The sequence below is a fragment of the Brachyistius frenatus genome, unplaced genomic scaffold, assembly GCF_029030835.1.
Source record: "Brachyistius frenatus isolate BFR_SWC_R1_liver_20210118 unplaced genomic scaffold, ASM2903083v1 Contig_355, whole genome shotgun sequence".
Lineage (NCBI taxonomy): Eukaryota > Metazoa > Chordata > Actinopteri > Embiotocidae > Brachyistius > Brachyistius frenatus.
Window position 1 is genome coordinate 18784 of NW_027210954.1, and position 15532 is coordinate 34315.

Here is a 15532-nt window from a genome sequence, read left to right on the forward strand (position 1 = left end):
TTATTATTATTATTATTATTATTATTACAGGCAAACTAGAGGTTTTAATTCATTTATGGTTTATTTTTTATTATTACTCGACACTTTTCTTTGAAACTAAATGATTTAGTTTTGTAAAAATCTTGAGCTTTTTTTTTTTTTCAGCTGTAAAATAGTTGCAGAATAAGAAGTTCTTTAAGAACAGTCGGCTCATTTAAATTTAGCAAATCACTTGCTTTTGATTTAGTTTGTTAGTTTTCTTTTGAAAATCATCACAACTCTTAAAAACCACAGAGGAGCTCGTGAGGTATTTAAATTTGTCACGACATATTTAAATCAACTTCTTCCGTCCGTTCAGCTCCTAAAAGCTCCGATATCTCTTTTTAAAACTGAAATCAGAATCACGACAGCGCAGCTCGAACATGAGGAATCTCTAACGCGGCATGCGGGACTGAAGGTTTGATGGGTTTCTTGGTACCAACCAGGCTGTCAGTGGCAGTGAGTCTTCAGCAGACCCGGATTCAAGACTGCAGCTCTGACTCGGCCGAGAAGAAGCAGAAAAAAAACAAAAAAAACAGGAAGTGAAAGAGAGAGAGGGGGGGGGTGGAGTCGGGCCTGAGTCAGAGCGGTCGGTGCCGACCCGGTTCTACTTGTGAGTCTTCACTAGCACACTGAAGAGACTCTCCTCCTGAGACAGCAGGTTGGGACCCGAGTCGCTTTCCACCAAGATCCCCGAGGAGAAGACAAACACCTGCTCGGCGTCCAAGATAGAGGACACGCGGTGCTGGCGGGGAGGACGGAGGAGGTGGAGGAGGAGCAAGAGGAAGAGGAGGAGGAGGAGGTGGAGGAGCAAGAGGAAGAGGAGGAGGAGGAAGAGGTGGAAGAGGAGCCAGAGGAGGAGGAGGAGGAGGAGGTGGAAGAGGAAGAGGAGCCAGAGGAGGAGGAAGAGGAAGAGGAGGAGGAGGTGGAAGAGGAGGAAGAGGAGGTGGAAGAGGAGCCAGAGGAGGAGGAAGAGGAGGAGGAGGTGGAGGAGGAAGAGGAGGAGGAGGTGGAAGAGGAGCCAGAGGAGGAAAAGGAGGTGGAGGTAGAAGAGAAGGAAGAGGAGCCAGAGGAGGAGGAAGAGGGGGAGGAAGTGGAGGTGGAAGAGGAGGTGGAGGAGGTGGAAGAGGTGGAGGAAGAAGACAGAGTGTGAGGTGAAAAGAGGAGGAAGAGTTAAAAAAAACAGGACGAGACAAAAGTCGGAAAAAAAGGGGAAGCAGATATTAAGTAGGATCATAAAAAGGTTAGAAACTGTTTGGAAAAGAAAGTTATTGTGAAAAAGGGAAAACAACAACTGGAGGAAAAGATGGAGGCGAAGCTGCAACGTGTCTCCAGACTCGAAGGACTTACTGCGATCGTGACGACCGTTCGGTCTGCGAACGCCGTCATCACGACTTTCTGAAGGATGTTTTCCTGCACGGACACAAACAGGAAACAATACGAGTTATTATTAAAAAAAAAAACTAATTATGTTAAAACAAATTAATTTAGTAAAACACTTCTGATAAGAAATTCAACATCCTGCTGAAGCGTTTTTTTTAAATGATTGAACGTCAAATAAATGTGATTTCAGTTTTAAACACCTGATTCTCTAATTTATTCGCTGCACAGCGGAAATAAATAAATTCATCTTACTTTGAAAGTAAACAAGTGTTGTTGTTTTTTCTTTTAAGGGATTTAAAGAAGTTAAATGAATTAAAAATCAATTGAATTTAGGTGATATCAAGATGATGAGAAATAATAATAATAATAATAACACTGATTACAGGTGCATGTTTGCAACTTTCCTCCTTTGACGTTCGAACTTTCAAATTTGATTTTAAAGCTGAGAAATGAATAAGAAAAGCAGACGTGAATACATAAATAAATAAACACACACACACACACACACACACACACACACACACACACACACACACACACACACACACACACACACGCACACACACACACACACACCGTGGCCATGTCGATGGAGGCCGTGGCCTCGTCCATGATGAGGATGCTGCTCTTCCTGACGAAGGCTCGGGCCAAACAGAAGAGCTGCCTCTGACCGACGCTGAAGTTCTCTCCTCCTTCTGTCACGACCGCATCTGGACACAAACTCACGTCAAAAAAACATTTCGGCGAAACGTCGCGTTTACGGTGAATCTTCTTCTGCCGGTTTGCGTACCGATGCCTCCCGGCAGCGCCTTCACCATGTTCTTCAGCTGAGCGATCTCCAGCGCCTCCCACAGCCGGTCGTCGCTGCACGTCCTCTCCGGGTCCAGGTTGAACCTGAAACGGGAACGACGGCGGTTTGACGGGTTTTTTAAAAAAAAAAAACTAAAAAAAAAAACGCAGCGCTTTCTCTTTTTGTTTGTCCGCAGTTGCTATGGCGACGGACATCCCGCAGTATGACCGTTTTTTTTTTTTTCCTCCATATTTCGACGCTACGCTGATTTTTTTTTTCTTCTGCTGTTTAAATACGAAGAAAGTTCATCGATGGTCATAAATCATCTGAAGTCTGTCGTTTTTTGAACATTTTGAGTCGTCTGTGTTTTATTAGACTGAGTAGAAACATTTCATCTGAAATTTACAAGGTTTCCTTAATTCGTTTTTTACGAGAATGCCTTGTATCAGGCACCATCGTTTGTTTTGTTTATAGTTTTCCTCCGTATCTAATAAACAAAAGCAACAAAAAAGATAATTGTGATCTCAATTCTCAGCAAAAACAAAACGTGATTCTCATTTTATCCCGAATGGACGAACCTGAAGACCAGCTGACATCTACGATAAAAAAAAGAAAGAAGAAGAAACCCTCAAGGGAAAAAACAAAACATGAATTTCACGCGCAAAAACTGATGTGACTAAAATGAAGCATGTGATTGTAAAAAAAAAATTTGTTTTTTGAAACACATTCATGATGTAACGTGTGAAGTTCATATGTGGAAAACACGAGGATGTTTTTTCTGTACGGGAAAAGGACTCTTCATCTTCAGAGGTTTTCTAATTTTTTTTAAATTTTTATTTAACAAATGATTAATTCTTTGTTTGTATTTTCAACGATAAACGTACGACAATACGAGAGCGCGTTGTTTTTTTCTACCGAAGTCGGATCTCCGACGAGCCGACGGCGTGAAAGCAGTTACTGTCGACCGTTCACCTCCGGCTGCACGTAAACACGACACGCACACACATCATCGCTGTCCAAACACGCAGCACATGCTCTCCGTCTTCATATAACAAACACGGAGTCACTGTGTCATCTGTTAACACACACACACACTGACTGTGTGTGTGTGTGTGTGTGTGTGTGTGTGTGTGTGTGTGTGTGTGTGTGTGTGTGTGTGTGTGTGTGTGTGACAGAGAAGAAGACGAAGGAGGACGAGGACTCCTCGTCGACCTCCTCGTCGACCTCCTCGTCGACCTCCTCGTCGTGTGACGTCCGAGGCCGAAGTCAGTTCGGGTCGCGGTCGGCGTTCCCGCTGCGTTTTCGACCGTCGACCTCGCAGCTGCGCGTCGTCAACATGTTCCAGGACAAACAAACAAAAAAAAACAAAAAAAGAAAAACGCCGCCGACGCTTCAGCCGCAAGAGTTTTTTTTTTTTTTTTTTATCTCTGCGTTTGTTCAGCTGTCGGTGCAGCTCAGGTCGTTTTGTTTTTTTCACTGTTGTATCAGAAAACACGGATCCACGCGCTCCAGTACATCCATCCTGAAAAGATTTAGTACGTTAGACGCACAAAAAGTACCAGGATGTTCCTACTACGTCCTACTCCGGCTGTTCTGACCCACAATCCTTTGCAGCGGCGTAAGGTACATCACATCAAGTGAGCCGCTGAGACAGTTGGTGGCGCTGATGCTCCGCCCACAAAAGGAAAGAAGAAGAAGAAGAAGAAGCAGAAGAAGAAGCAGCAGAAGAAGAAGCAGAAGAAGAAGAAGAAGAAGAAGCAGAAGAAGAAGCAGAAGAAGAAGCAGAAGAAGCAGAAGAAGCAGAAGAAGAAGAAGAAGAAGAAGAAGAAGAAGAAGAAGAAGAAGAAGAAGCAGAAGAAGAAGAAGAAGCAGAAGAAGAAGCAGAAGAAGAAGCAGAAGAAGAAGAAGCAGAAGAAGCAGAAGAAGAAGAAGCAGAAGAAGAAGAAGAAGAAGAAGAATCAGGAGAAGAAGCAGAAGAAGCAGAAGAAGCAGAAGCAGAAGAAGCAGAAGCAGAAGAAGAAGAAGAAGAAGAAGAAGAAGAAGCAGAAGAAGAAGAAGAAGCAGAAGAAGCAGAAGCAGAAGAAGAAGAAGAAGAAGAAGAAGAAGAAGCAGAAGAAGAAGAAGAAGCAGAAGAAGAAGAAGCAGAAGAAGAAGAAGAAGCAGAAGAAGAAGAAGCAGAAGAAGCAGAAGAAGCAGAAGAAGCAGAAGCAGAAGAAGCAGAAGAAGAAGCAGAAGAAGCAGAAGCAGAAGAAGAAGCAGAAGCAGAAGAAGCAGAAGAAGAAGAAGAAGAAGAAGCAGAAGAAGCAGAAGAAGCAGAAGCAGCAGAAGAAGAAGCAGAAGAAGAAGCAGAAGAAGCAGAAGAAGCAGAAGAAGCAGAAGAAGAAGAAGCAGAAGAAGAAGAAGAAGAAGAAGAAGAAGAAGAAGCAGAAGAAGCAGAAGAAGAAGAAGAAGCAGAAGAAGAAGAAGAAGCAGAAGAAGCAGAAGAAGAAGAAGAAGAAGAAGAAGAAGAAGCAGAAGAAGAAGAAGCTTTAAAAGGAAGCGAGCTCGCATCCTCACAACGGATACGACAAAGTGGGTCAAAGGTCAAGACGCATTTTCTTGATAAAGTATTACGTCAAACTGTTGAAACATCGTCACTCTCCGACCAGAAGCTCGCAAGCAACACGGTAAATACGTGGTGTCGAATATCAGTTAGTTATCGTTCATGTAAAAGAAGCTTATTCAGCCGGTTTGGGTGGAGCTCAGCTACGTGAATAAATGTTACACTTACATGTTGTACAAAGTAGGTCTCAGAGGGGGGAAAAGAAAAGGTCGGAGACCCCTTCGTTAAAAACAATAGAAGAAGAAGTTAACTGTAACTTCTGTCCGACGGACGAAGAAATCAAAACTAAAAAAAAAAAAAAAAAAAGACGAAATAGAAATCTGACATGAAAGGTTTGGATTCAGAAAACGGAGCAAAGGATTAATGTTGGTCTGAAATACTGCTGAGTCAGCGCGACTGCCAAAAACCTAATTATCTATTAGCTGCTCGTTGCCTCCCCGAACACCCGTACAACAGAGTGCCCGTCGCCGCTCCCTCCTCGCTTCAACCTCCAAAGATAACAAATCTGCCGATTCGGGCCTTTTGGCGTCTGCAGGTCAGGACGATCTTCCTTCTCTTCACTACACGACGTGTTCACACGGATAACGAAGAGAAGACGGGGAGGACGATTTCAAAAGGGAAAAATGCTCCAAAATTTTCTGCCAAATCCTCAAAATAAAATGTAAGAACTTTAATTCATCGGCAAGATCTTAAACTGTTCGTAAAAAAAAAAAAAATTGGGATAACAGAAATACATTTATGAGAATTCATCAAATTATTATTATTTTTTTTGCGAAGGAATGGATGGTTGAAAAATAACATTTTATTTATTCAATCCAGTGAACACAATTTATTATTCTTGAGAATAAAAATGTAAACAGGAAGTGAGAAGTGACGCTGAAGATATTAAGAGAGAAACCAGATCTTCAGGTTTTTTATGTAATTAGTCTTCATAAAGACTGTATGTGTGTGTGTGTGTGTGTGTGTGTGTGTGTGTGTGTGTGTGTGTGTGTGTGTGTGTGTGTGTGTGTGTGTGTGTGTGTGTGTGTGTACCTTATTGATCCGCTGAACAGCACCGGGTCCTGGAGGATGATGGAGAGCCGCGACCGGAGAGTCTGCAGAGGAAGTTTACAGATGTCGATCCCGTCGATGACGATCTTCCCTGAAAGTAAATAAACAAACGCAGCATGGAGAATTTTTTTTTTTAATTTTTTTTTTTTTTTGGGGGGTGGGGGGGATCAGCACAATTAGAGGACACAGTTGCATTTAAAGTAAAATTTTTTTTTTTTTTTTAAACAACTAGTGGCTGTCAGTGGTATTGCAATTTAAGGCATTTTGTTTACAGCTTTAAACAGAATTTCTTTTAGAAACAATAAATCAGACAGAAGGTCGTTATAAATCTGAAATTATCTCCTTCAATTGTTCCCTTTTAATATTTTTGTTCCGTTGACTTTTTTTTCCAGCTGATGAAATCAGAAATATTCAGTACGTCGCTCCGGTTTTATTTCACTGCTAAATAAGGACATGCAGCTGACACAATGGTCTTAATTTACTGGTGAATGAAACCTCTGCCCAGCTGTGTGTGTGTGTGTGTGTGTGTGTGTGTGTGTGTGTGTGTGTGTGTGTGTGTGTGTGTGTGTGTGTGTGTGTGTGTGTGTGTGTGTGTGTGTGTGGAAAAAGTGACTGTGCAATCTCATCTGCGTCTGAATAATCTGTCCGGGAGTGAAAACAAAACGATACGATTACGACTCGCTCTCAAAACGCAATAAATAAAAGAAAGACGTCGTTGAAGACTTCATGACCCAGAAACTGAAAAAAAAAACGGGTCGAGTCTTTTCGCCAAGTCCTTATTTTGAATCCTCTGTTACGAGAGTCCACTTCAGGTCCTCTGAAAGTGAAGCAACACGGAGAACTTTAAGAAACCTACAGATCGACCTGCAGGAGTGTTTAAAAAAGAAACTGCTGCATAAACATTTTCTCCAACATAAACACGCGCGTCTATAACGGAGCGAGGATGGCAGATGTTTGGAGAGGACACGGGACATCTTTTATAGGAATCATTTACCCCGAGCTTTAGTTTTAACAAAGACCCATTAAAATGCCTTTCGTCTCCGTCACTACAGTAAATCACATTAAAAGCTTTTAATATGAAAAGATGTTCAAACTACAGTTACAACTTTTTAATAAAGAGTTTTTTGTTTTTTTTGGTGATTGTTGTGAAATAAATTTGACTTTGTGGCGACTTTTCTTAAAAAAAACATTACGATGCAGTTTTTGTAAAACTGCAAAAAGAAGGAAAAAACAAAAGTTATTGTTTTAAACTATTATTTAATGCAGAAACGTGTGTGATCACTTTCTATGACAATAAGAACCGCGTTTTACAGAAATAGATGGAAATATTTGACTTTCTTTTCCCCGTTTATTTATGAAGGGGCTCAAAGTTACAAATAAATTCCTGAGAATAAAAAGTGACGCAGCTTTACAACATTTTTTCACGTCTAAAAGTCCAAAGTTGGAGGTTTAAACTTAAAGAAGCTGCATCACAGGGAAGCGATAAACACTTCAGTTTAACGAAGAGGGTGAGAAACTAAATATTTAACAGATGAACGAGAGGGAGGGATTAGATTTACGCAGGTTTACAGCGACCACTTCAGACTTTTAGTTTATAGGAAACTTCCAACAGGTGGTTTTATTCAGAGTTTAAAAAGGGAATAAACAACTTTATGACACTTGGGCATAATTACTGTAAATAATTCTGCCTCATTTAATCGGTTTCATGACTTATCCTTTTCTTTTCTTTTTCTGACCCACCTTCGAAGATGTCCACCATGTTGAAGAAGGCCAGCGACAGGGAGGACTTCCCGCTGCCGGTGCGACCGCAGATCCCCACCTGACCGGAGGAAGAGGAGGCCGAAGGAGAGAGGGCGAGCGAGAGAGAGCGAGAGAGAGAGAGGAGGCCAGTTGACGCCGCCGTGAGACATCAGACACCAGTGTGACAGTTTATGGTTTAGCGGAGGCGTGTGGCCGCGACTTCACAGGAAAAAGTCCACCGTTTCGACAAAATCCGCTCTTCTTATGAGCCTCGGACATTTCGCATTTAAAAGAGAAAACATGTGACACTCAAAAGACATTCGCATTATTAAAACATATTCAAACTCTCCCTCTGACATTTTTCAACCTGCTGCCGGAGCCAAAGCGATGCAATCTGGCAGCTCCTTAAAGCTCTAGTTTGTTTATTTATTTATTTTTAAGTACGAGGTCCTTATCGACACCGGAGTGTATTTATTTTACGACCTTAAGTAGATGGAGGTCGGCACGTCCCCTCGTTTTAAAAGTGTATTTTAAATGTACGCTATATTTAGCATACCGTTTTACACTCTTCTCGAAAGCCACCAGAGTCCTTTGAAAAAACCCAGCGATCTTACTTCACGGAAACACAGGAGTCGCTGGTCCGTCGCCGCTTCCATCGCGCCGTTTGTTTGTGTCATTGCGCGACTTTGGAGGTGTTTTAACACGTCTGTTCGAAGCTGAACTGAACCCGAAGTCACACAATGGCACGAACAAATGAAACGATCGAGGCAGCGGGAAGATCAGCAGCTCCAGTGCTCTGTGAAGTAAAATGACTGTTTTTGTCAAAGGAGTCTGGTGGCTTCGAAAGAGAGAAATTTTAAAAGTTGCTTTTTTTTATTGGAATCGTCTTCATCAGTTGCTGATGTCTCTGTGGGTTTAAAAAAAAAAAAAAAATGTTTTTATGGTTTTTAATTGTTCTTTGACCAAATCCGTTGACGCTGAAATAAATTGTTTGTTACCATGGCAACCCCTGCAGATAGGTTTGGGTGGGGGGGGGGGATAAATAAAAAGGTGTTTGGAGCATTTTGAATGAGTCATTATTATTACTGTAAATGTGATCCTGATCTCCTCCTCAGTCTTCTGGGGAACATTTTTTCTCTCTTCTGCCGACAGCCACGCGTCACACTGCTTCTTCATCGCAGTGTAAATGTGAGGCCCGACCTTCCTCGCGACGCCGCGTGAATTAACCTCCCGCCGCACGGCCGCTTTCATTAAAGCATGAGGTACCGTACCTGCGGCTCTCTTCACAGCAGCGTGTTTATTACCTTCTGGCCCGGCTCGATGTACGCGTTGACGTGTTTGAGCACCGGCTTGAGATTGGGATCGTAGCGCACGCACAGGTCCTGGATCTTGATCTCGCCGTCCTGGGGCCAGTTCTCGGGCACCTGAGAGGAGTCTGCAGGGGGGGGAGTTAAAAGATTTTAACTCTCACTGACCCTAAAAAAAACACTGTCTGTAGCTACAAAAAAAACTGACCTCTAACTGTTGACACTGTCTATGTTATAAGGCCTAAATGGTGTTGCTGCTTTTTGAATGGGAGTCTATCGGAGCCCCTAGTGGCCCATCGGCGGTATTGCACTTTTAAAAAGGGACAATCTGTAAGATGTTGACTTTGAAAAATGTATGAAAACTGTGTAGAAATATCAGCGTTGATGTTTCGTCAGTGACGTTTAAGTATTGTGTTGCAGAGATATCTACTAAAGTTAGTGTGCTGATAAACTAGCGCCATCCCTGTGTTGTCTTGTAATACCACTTCGTACCTCAGGATGGTGTAGTGAGTACAGCGTAGCTTAAAGTCTCCAATATCAAAAGTATTTTAACTTCTAGTTACGACGAATTTGAATTATAAAACAACACTTATTGAAATTCTTGGCAAAACAGAAGCATGCTAATATTTAGCAGGTTTAAGTCTTTGATCTGATGGTGGCGAAAAAGAACAAAAAGTCCATCCAGAGAAACAAGAGAAAAGAAAATACCATGATGAATGTTGAGCCACATTATTTATATTACCACACTGACCAAATAAGATATTAATAGATCTGCTGCAGAGCTTCTTTTAGTTTATTCCTTCTTCACTTTGCAGGATTTATCAAATTGCTGGAAGCTTCCAAGATGTCAGAGATTGAGACTTTTTCTGGGTTTGTTTTATGGCTTCATGGGTCATTTTACTGTGAAGCACAAAACTCCCTTTACAATATTTTAATAGACGCTTAGTAGACTCTTTCTTTTTATTTCTTCATTTCTTTATTTCTTTCATCTGTCTGTCAGACTCGAACTGGTTTTGTCGGTGAAGAATCGTCCCTTTTTTTTTTTTTTTTTTTTTTTTTTACAATGTAAAAAACCAGATCCGGCTCGGTTGGGTTTGGAAGATTTAATTTGTGCTTGGTTAAATATTTGTTATCTGACTATGCTGATTAAATAATCGTTAAATAAGTGTTTTTTTTTTAAAAAGCCTCTCTGTTTTTGTCATCTCCGCCATGAAAAGATGTTTGTATTTCACCATGGCAACAGCACAGCCTATAAAAGCCAAAACAAAGCTTCTGGGGACACACACACACACACACACACACACACACACACACACACACACACACACACACACACACACACACACACACACACACACACACACACACACACACACACACACACACACACACACACACACACACTAAAAGCTGGTTCATCATCAGATCAGATTCTGTTCCAGTTCTTTGGCAAACACGACCACGTACAGATCTGGTGTTTGAGTTCTTCTTCCTTTTGTTACACTGCAGATGTTCCAGTTGTTCGTACGTGTTTTTTGTTTTTTCTAGCGATGCGACTGGAGGGATGCTGAGATTGTAAAAAACGGAAAGTGCCGTTGGGATTTTAAGGGCCCGTTAGATGCGTGTCAGCCTGATAATACATTTTTATCTTTTATTAAAAATAAATTACCCATCAATCCCTCGTAGTTCTCAGACTCGGTGCCCAGGAAGCTGTTGACCTTCTTCACGGCGGCCATCTGAACCTCCAGGTCCGCCAGGTTCCTCACGACCCAGTTCAGGTAGTTGGTCACACACACACACACACACACACACACACACACACACACACACACACAGATGTTCTACTTCAGAACCACTAGCAGGGCATGAACTCTTGAGAGTGAACTATAAATATGGTGCCATGAGGTCTGAGGAACATATGATGGATCTCGGGTCATTCAGGGGTTTTATATGCAAGAGGAAGGATTTTAAGTCTATTTTGGATCAGCTAGTGAATTTTCCAGTTATTATCTCAAGTCCCAGAAAGCTGCAGGTCTGCTGCAACTCTTTTTTTAATTGTTTTTAAATGTCCTTTTCTTTTGCCTGATGTTTTGATGCTTTTAATGGTTTCATGTGAAGCACTTTAAAATGCCTTGTTGCTGAAATGTTGCTCTACAAATAAACTCTGCCTCGCGTGCCGTGGACACCCCGACAGGTTAAAAGATGAAACTCACAGTGAGGGCGTAGGTGAGTCCGAGGCCCACCAGGCCTCCGTCAGGGAGCCCGTAACCGTAGCGTACGCTCCAAATGGAGGTTCCCGCCGCCGACAGCACGATGACGGCTCCGAGGTAGTCCTGCAGAGAGGTCATCAAATCGCGCGCTGATTTTATTTCCACACAATCACATGTTTCTAACAGTTAAAAAAAAAAAAAGAAGAAGATAGAAACCGCTTCTCACCGTCCGGACCTCCAGCCAGCGGTTGGCAGCGGACAGAAAGAGGTACGCCGTGTTGTTGGTGTCCGTCAGCTCCAACATGCGCTGCTTGAAACGAGCCTCGTGTCTGAGACAAAACATTTAACTTCAATGAATCGCTTCGCCGATAGAACATTCTTGTTTTTGTCCTTTTCCTCTGTCGACAAAACTTCCTCTATTTATTATAAAAACAGCAAATACTAATACAAAAAAAAAAAAAAACGAATGTCAAGGTTTTATCTGTATTTGTATTTCAGTAGTAAATCACTGCCATCTAAAACCAGACATGGTTTGGAGGGAGACCAGTGGATGATGATAATGGGAACTGTGCTGTGATTGCCAAGAATCTGTCTCAACACCAGACTCATTGTTTCTGTGTGTGTGTGTGTGTGTGTGTGTGTGTGTGTGTGTGTGTGTGTGTGTGTGTGTGTGTGTGTGTGTGTGTGTGTGTGTGTGTGTGTGTGTGTGTGTGTGTGTGTGTGTGTGTGTGTGTGTGTGTGTGTGTGTGTGTGTGTGTGTGTGTGTATCTCAGTGTTTGTATATTGGTGCGTGACGAAGAGGAAGTCCACAGGGAAGAGAGGAGAGAACAGCGTGAGAGCTTGTTTAATGTTGGATTAAACCGACGATGGGAACGCGAGTGAAGACAGAAATACAGGAAGAAACTTCTGGTTCTTCAACCGGCAGAAGAACTGAAGCTGCGACGCGAGCTGGAGGTAAACGCTGATGATTACGTTTTCCACGATTGTTATCGCCACGGGGTCTGTCGGAAATAAAGCTCAGCGAAAGTTCAATCGGGAAGACGCGTGTTTGTGTCTCCTTCATCGTCTCGATGGGCGTTTTCGGTAAACTAATCAAATTTTGCCACGATCTCAATCAGCTAATATGAGGTTTTCCTTCCTGTTAAAGGAGTTTTTCTTCCTGATAAAAAGAGTTTTTTCCTGCAACAACCAGAGATTTCTTCCTGTTAAAAGGGAGTTTTTTCTTCCAGCTTTTCATTGCCTGAGAGCCTCTTCTTTACTAAAGCACTAAAAGAGCCTTAGAAGATGCTGGATAACCGCTGCCTCTCAGTATCCTGCTTAAGGACACTTAGAAATGTGGACAATAGAAATTGAACCTCCAACCCTTAAACTAAAAGACACAAATCATCGCTGGGTTTCGTCTTCACGGAGCTCATTACAGTCACAGTATGGGAACTCATCTCCCATCTGGGAACACAAAGGAAAGATCAGATAAGGCTTATTCTAAAGATTACTTTTTTTTGGCATTTAGCCTTTAATAGAAAAGAGCAGCGTAGACCGACAGGAAATGTTGGGTTAAGAGTGCGGTGGTGGGGGAGGGTGGGGGGGGGGGGGGCACACAGTAAAGGTCAGGCCCACGGTGAATTAAACCAGGAACTCCACTCGGCCGCCGGGTCATGTGTTTTAGTTTTTAGAAACTTAGAAAAACATTAAGGACTAGTGTGTGTGTGTGTGTGTGTGTGTGTGTGTGTGTGTGTGTGTGTGTGTGTGTGTGTGTGTGTGTGTGTGTGTACCTGAACGCTCTTATCGTGGTGAGACCTTCTGCCGTCTCGGAGAAGTGGCAGAGCAGAGGAAGCTGCGTGGAGTCATCGAGGTCCTGGAGGTCCCTGAGAAGGAAACATATTTTTCATCGCATGTTTATTAGTTTATGTTAAATTTGTGTTATAAATCGCCACCGACACTTCAGTCAAACAAAATCCACAACAGAAACACGCTCACTTGGAGGCGACGCGGAAATACTTCTGGATGAAGTAGAAGGCGATGGCCAGAGGAATCAGGGTGACCAGGAAGCCGGGAGTGATGGAGGCGATGACCCCGATGGCCGACAGACACAGCAGCGTCGACCTCGTCAGGGACTCCAGCGTCGGAGGAATGTGCTGAAAATTAAAAACAAATATTAAAAAAAAAGAAAGCTTTCGTGCACTAATCCTACAATCCACCATAAAGTCATCGTTTTTTTTTTTTTTTACCTGGTCGATGATGTTGGTATCAGCTGAGAACCTGTTGAGGATCTGACCCAGAGGAGTGATGTCGAAGAACCTGAGGAGAGATTTAATACCGTAATCCGTAATATAACACTTGACAAGTCACGTCAAGTCGTCAACAGAAAACGCTGCCTCAGCAGAAAGAGAGGCGACGGATGAGCGGAGAGATCGAGAGTAACGAGCCGGAGGAAACTCGAGTGTTTCCATGGAGACGGAGCTCATCTGTGAGGTTTAAATCAATAATCCTGCTGTGCACCGAAGTGCACGGTGAAGACGCAGCCAATCAGAGAATCAGCATCTGTTACACACACACAGGAAATAGCTGCAATAACCTGCTTCAAGAGTCGAGTCTGTACCAAGAGTCTTTTAAATCTACATTCACACGCTTCAGTGATGCTCTCCGATCAGATGAATTAAAGCGTTTGTGATGCAAAAGCAGCTTCCGACGAAGTTTCACCAAAACATATAAACATGAGCTCAGTTTCTTCTTCTTGTTATTTTTGGCAACACTTCAAGCTTGAACTCGTACGACTTGGGAGATTTTAAAGCTTTTTTTGATTTGATGTTTTATACGATTCATTTCTTATTTATTGTGTTGTTTGTAAATGGTATTACAGTTTGTTTAGTTGTATTTTTTTTTTGTTAGTGTGTGTATTTATTCATTAATCTTACTTTTTCTAAAAAAAAACAAAAAAACATTTTTATCCATCTTATTTTATTGTATACATATTTGTATTTTTTTTCATATTGTGCGCTTCTCTTTTTTTTTTTCCTAACCGACTAAATTTCCCCACTTTGGGATGAATCAAATCTTAATTTATCTGATCTCCTGTGTACCTGATGGGCGCGTGGATGATCTTGTTGAGCAGGTTGTGGTGCAGGTTGGTGGCTGCAGAAAGACCCAGAAACTCCACCGTGAGAGAGGTGATGAGGCATAAAGTGATTCCGGCCGCACACAGGATGATGAACACCAGCAGGTAGTAGGAGTCCTGCACACACACACACACACAACACACACACACACACACACACACACACACACACACACACACACACACACACACACACACACACACACACACACACACACACACACACACACACACACACACAGGAGCAGTATTCAGTTATTAGTAAACACTTTAAATCGAATTAACATAAAATTATTTTCTATTTCTTTTGTATTACTGTTCATGTAATTTCAGCCGTTTGCGATGACACACTTTTACATATTTCATAAAGTTGTATTTAACAGTTTACACTCCAAATGACTTCAGTATACGTTTTTGTTTAGTTTCCTTTATCTCATCACTGTGACGATATTCACAAATTAGATTTGATATTTCTTCTCACGATGCTCTCAGGAAGTTGTAATTGTGATTTATATCATACTTCATACATATTTTGTATTTTTAATGCCGTTTTTTATATTAAAGTCATCAATCTTGATATTAGCGTTCAAAACCTGTTTAAAAATCTATTTATTGATACGTGAATGACTATTTAATTCTTCATTTACAGCTCTTACACTTCTCTGCTTCACCTTGGTCTCATCTTGCTTTTCATTGTATTTATTGCTTATTTTCTCCTCACTATCGAGTCTATTTGACCGTTTTTAATTCTGTTTGATTTACGTGCAGCGCTTTGGGTCGAACTCTGTTCTGTTTAAAATGTGCTATAAAAAAACAAATCTGACGTCACCGGGTTTTTAATTTCACAGCTACACTATTATGAGAGAGAATACCCAAAGATTATCTTCAAAGACGTGTTGGTGAGTAAATTAAGAACATAAAATCGATTTTATTGAATTCAAATCCCATAAAACTGTGGTTATGAAGACGATACCTTGTCCTCCGGAGGGCCGGTGGTGGGGAACGTGATGTTTCCGGTGCTCCTGCTGCTGCTGTTCATCGGGCCGATTCCATCGTTCGCCTCGGCGCCGTGATCGATTTTGGAGGACGTCCAGATGGCCAACCAGTAGTCGATGGCAACGATGACGGAGTGTTTGAGGAGCTTCGAGGAGACCATGAGGAAGACCATGAAGAAGCCGCCGGAGGACAGGTAGCACCAGCACACCTGAAGGAGACCGAGGAGAAAGTCACAGGAAATGATGATCGATCACTGACTGACAAACTAATTATAGATTTATCAATCTATTCAAAATGAACACAAAAATGTTGGGACTTCTC

At 42.1% G+C, this 15532-nt stretch overlaps 1 protein-coding gene across 1 annotated transcript in view; it reads right to left on the bottom strand.

Moving 5' to 3' along the window:
* The window catches only part of abcc9 (ATP-binding cassette, sub-family C (CFTR/MRP), member 9), a 35788-nt gene that overhangs the window by 1231 nt on the left and 19025 nt on the right, over nt 1-15532 (bottom strand). Inside the window, exons 27-40 of the mRNA XM_069724001.1 lie at nt 15189-15419; nt 14181-14332; nt 13329-13398; nt 13078-13235; nt 12873-12965; nt 11327-11429; nt 11105-11223; nt 10560-10681; nt 8888-9018; nt 7584-7662; nt 5826-5934; nt 2192-2295; nt 1978-2111; nt 1369-1431 (exon numbers count right to left, since the gene is read on the bottom strand). Coding sequence (XP_069580102.1) covers nt 1369-1431; nt 1978-2111; nt 2192-2295; nt 5826-5934; nt 7584-7662; nt 8888-9018; nt 10560-10681; nt 11105-11223; nt 11327-11429; nt 12873-12965; nt 13078-13235; nt 13329-13398; nt 14181-14332; nt 15189-15419 — 1668 coding nt within the window. The remainder of the gene's footprint in view (nt 1-1368; nt 1432-1977; nt 2112-2191; nt 2296-5825; nt 5935-7583; nt 7663-8887; nt 9019-10559; nt 10682-11104; nt 11224-11326; nt 11430-12872; nt 12966-13077; nt 13236-13328; nt 13399-14180; nt 14333-15188; nt 15420-15532) is intronic.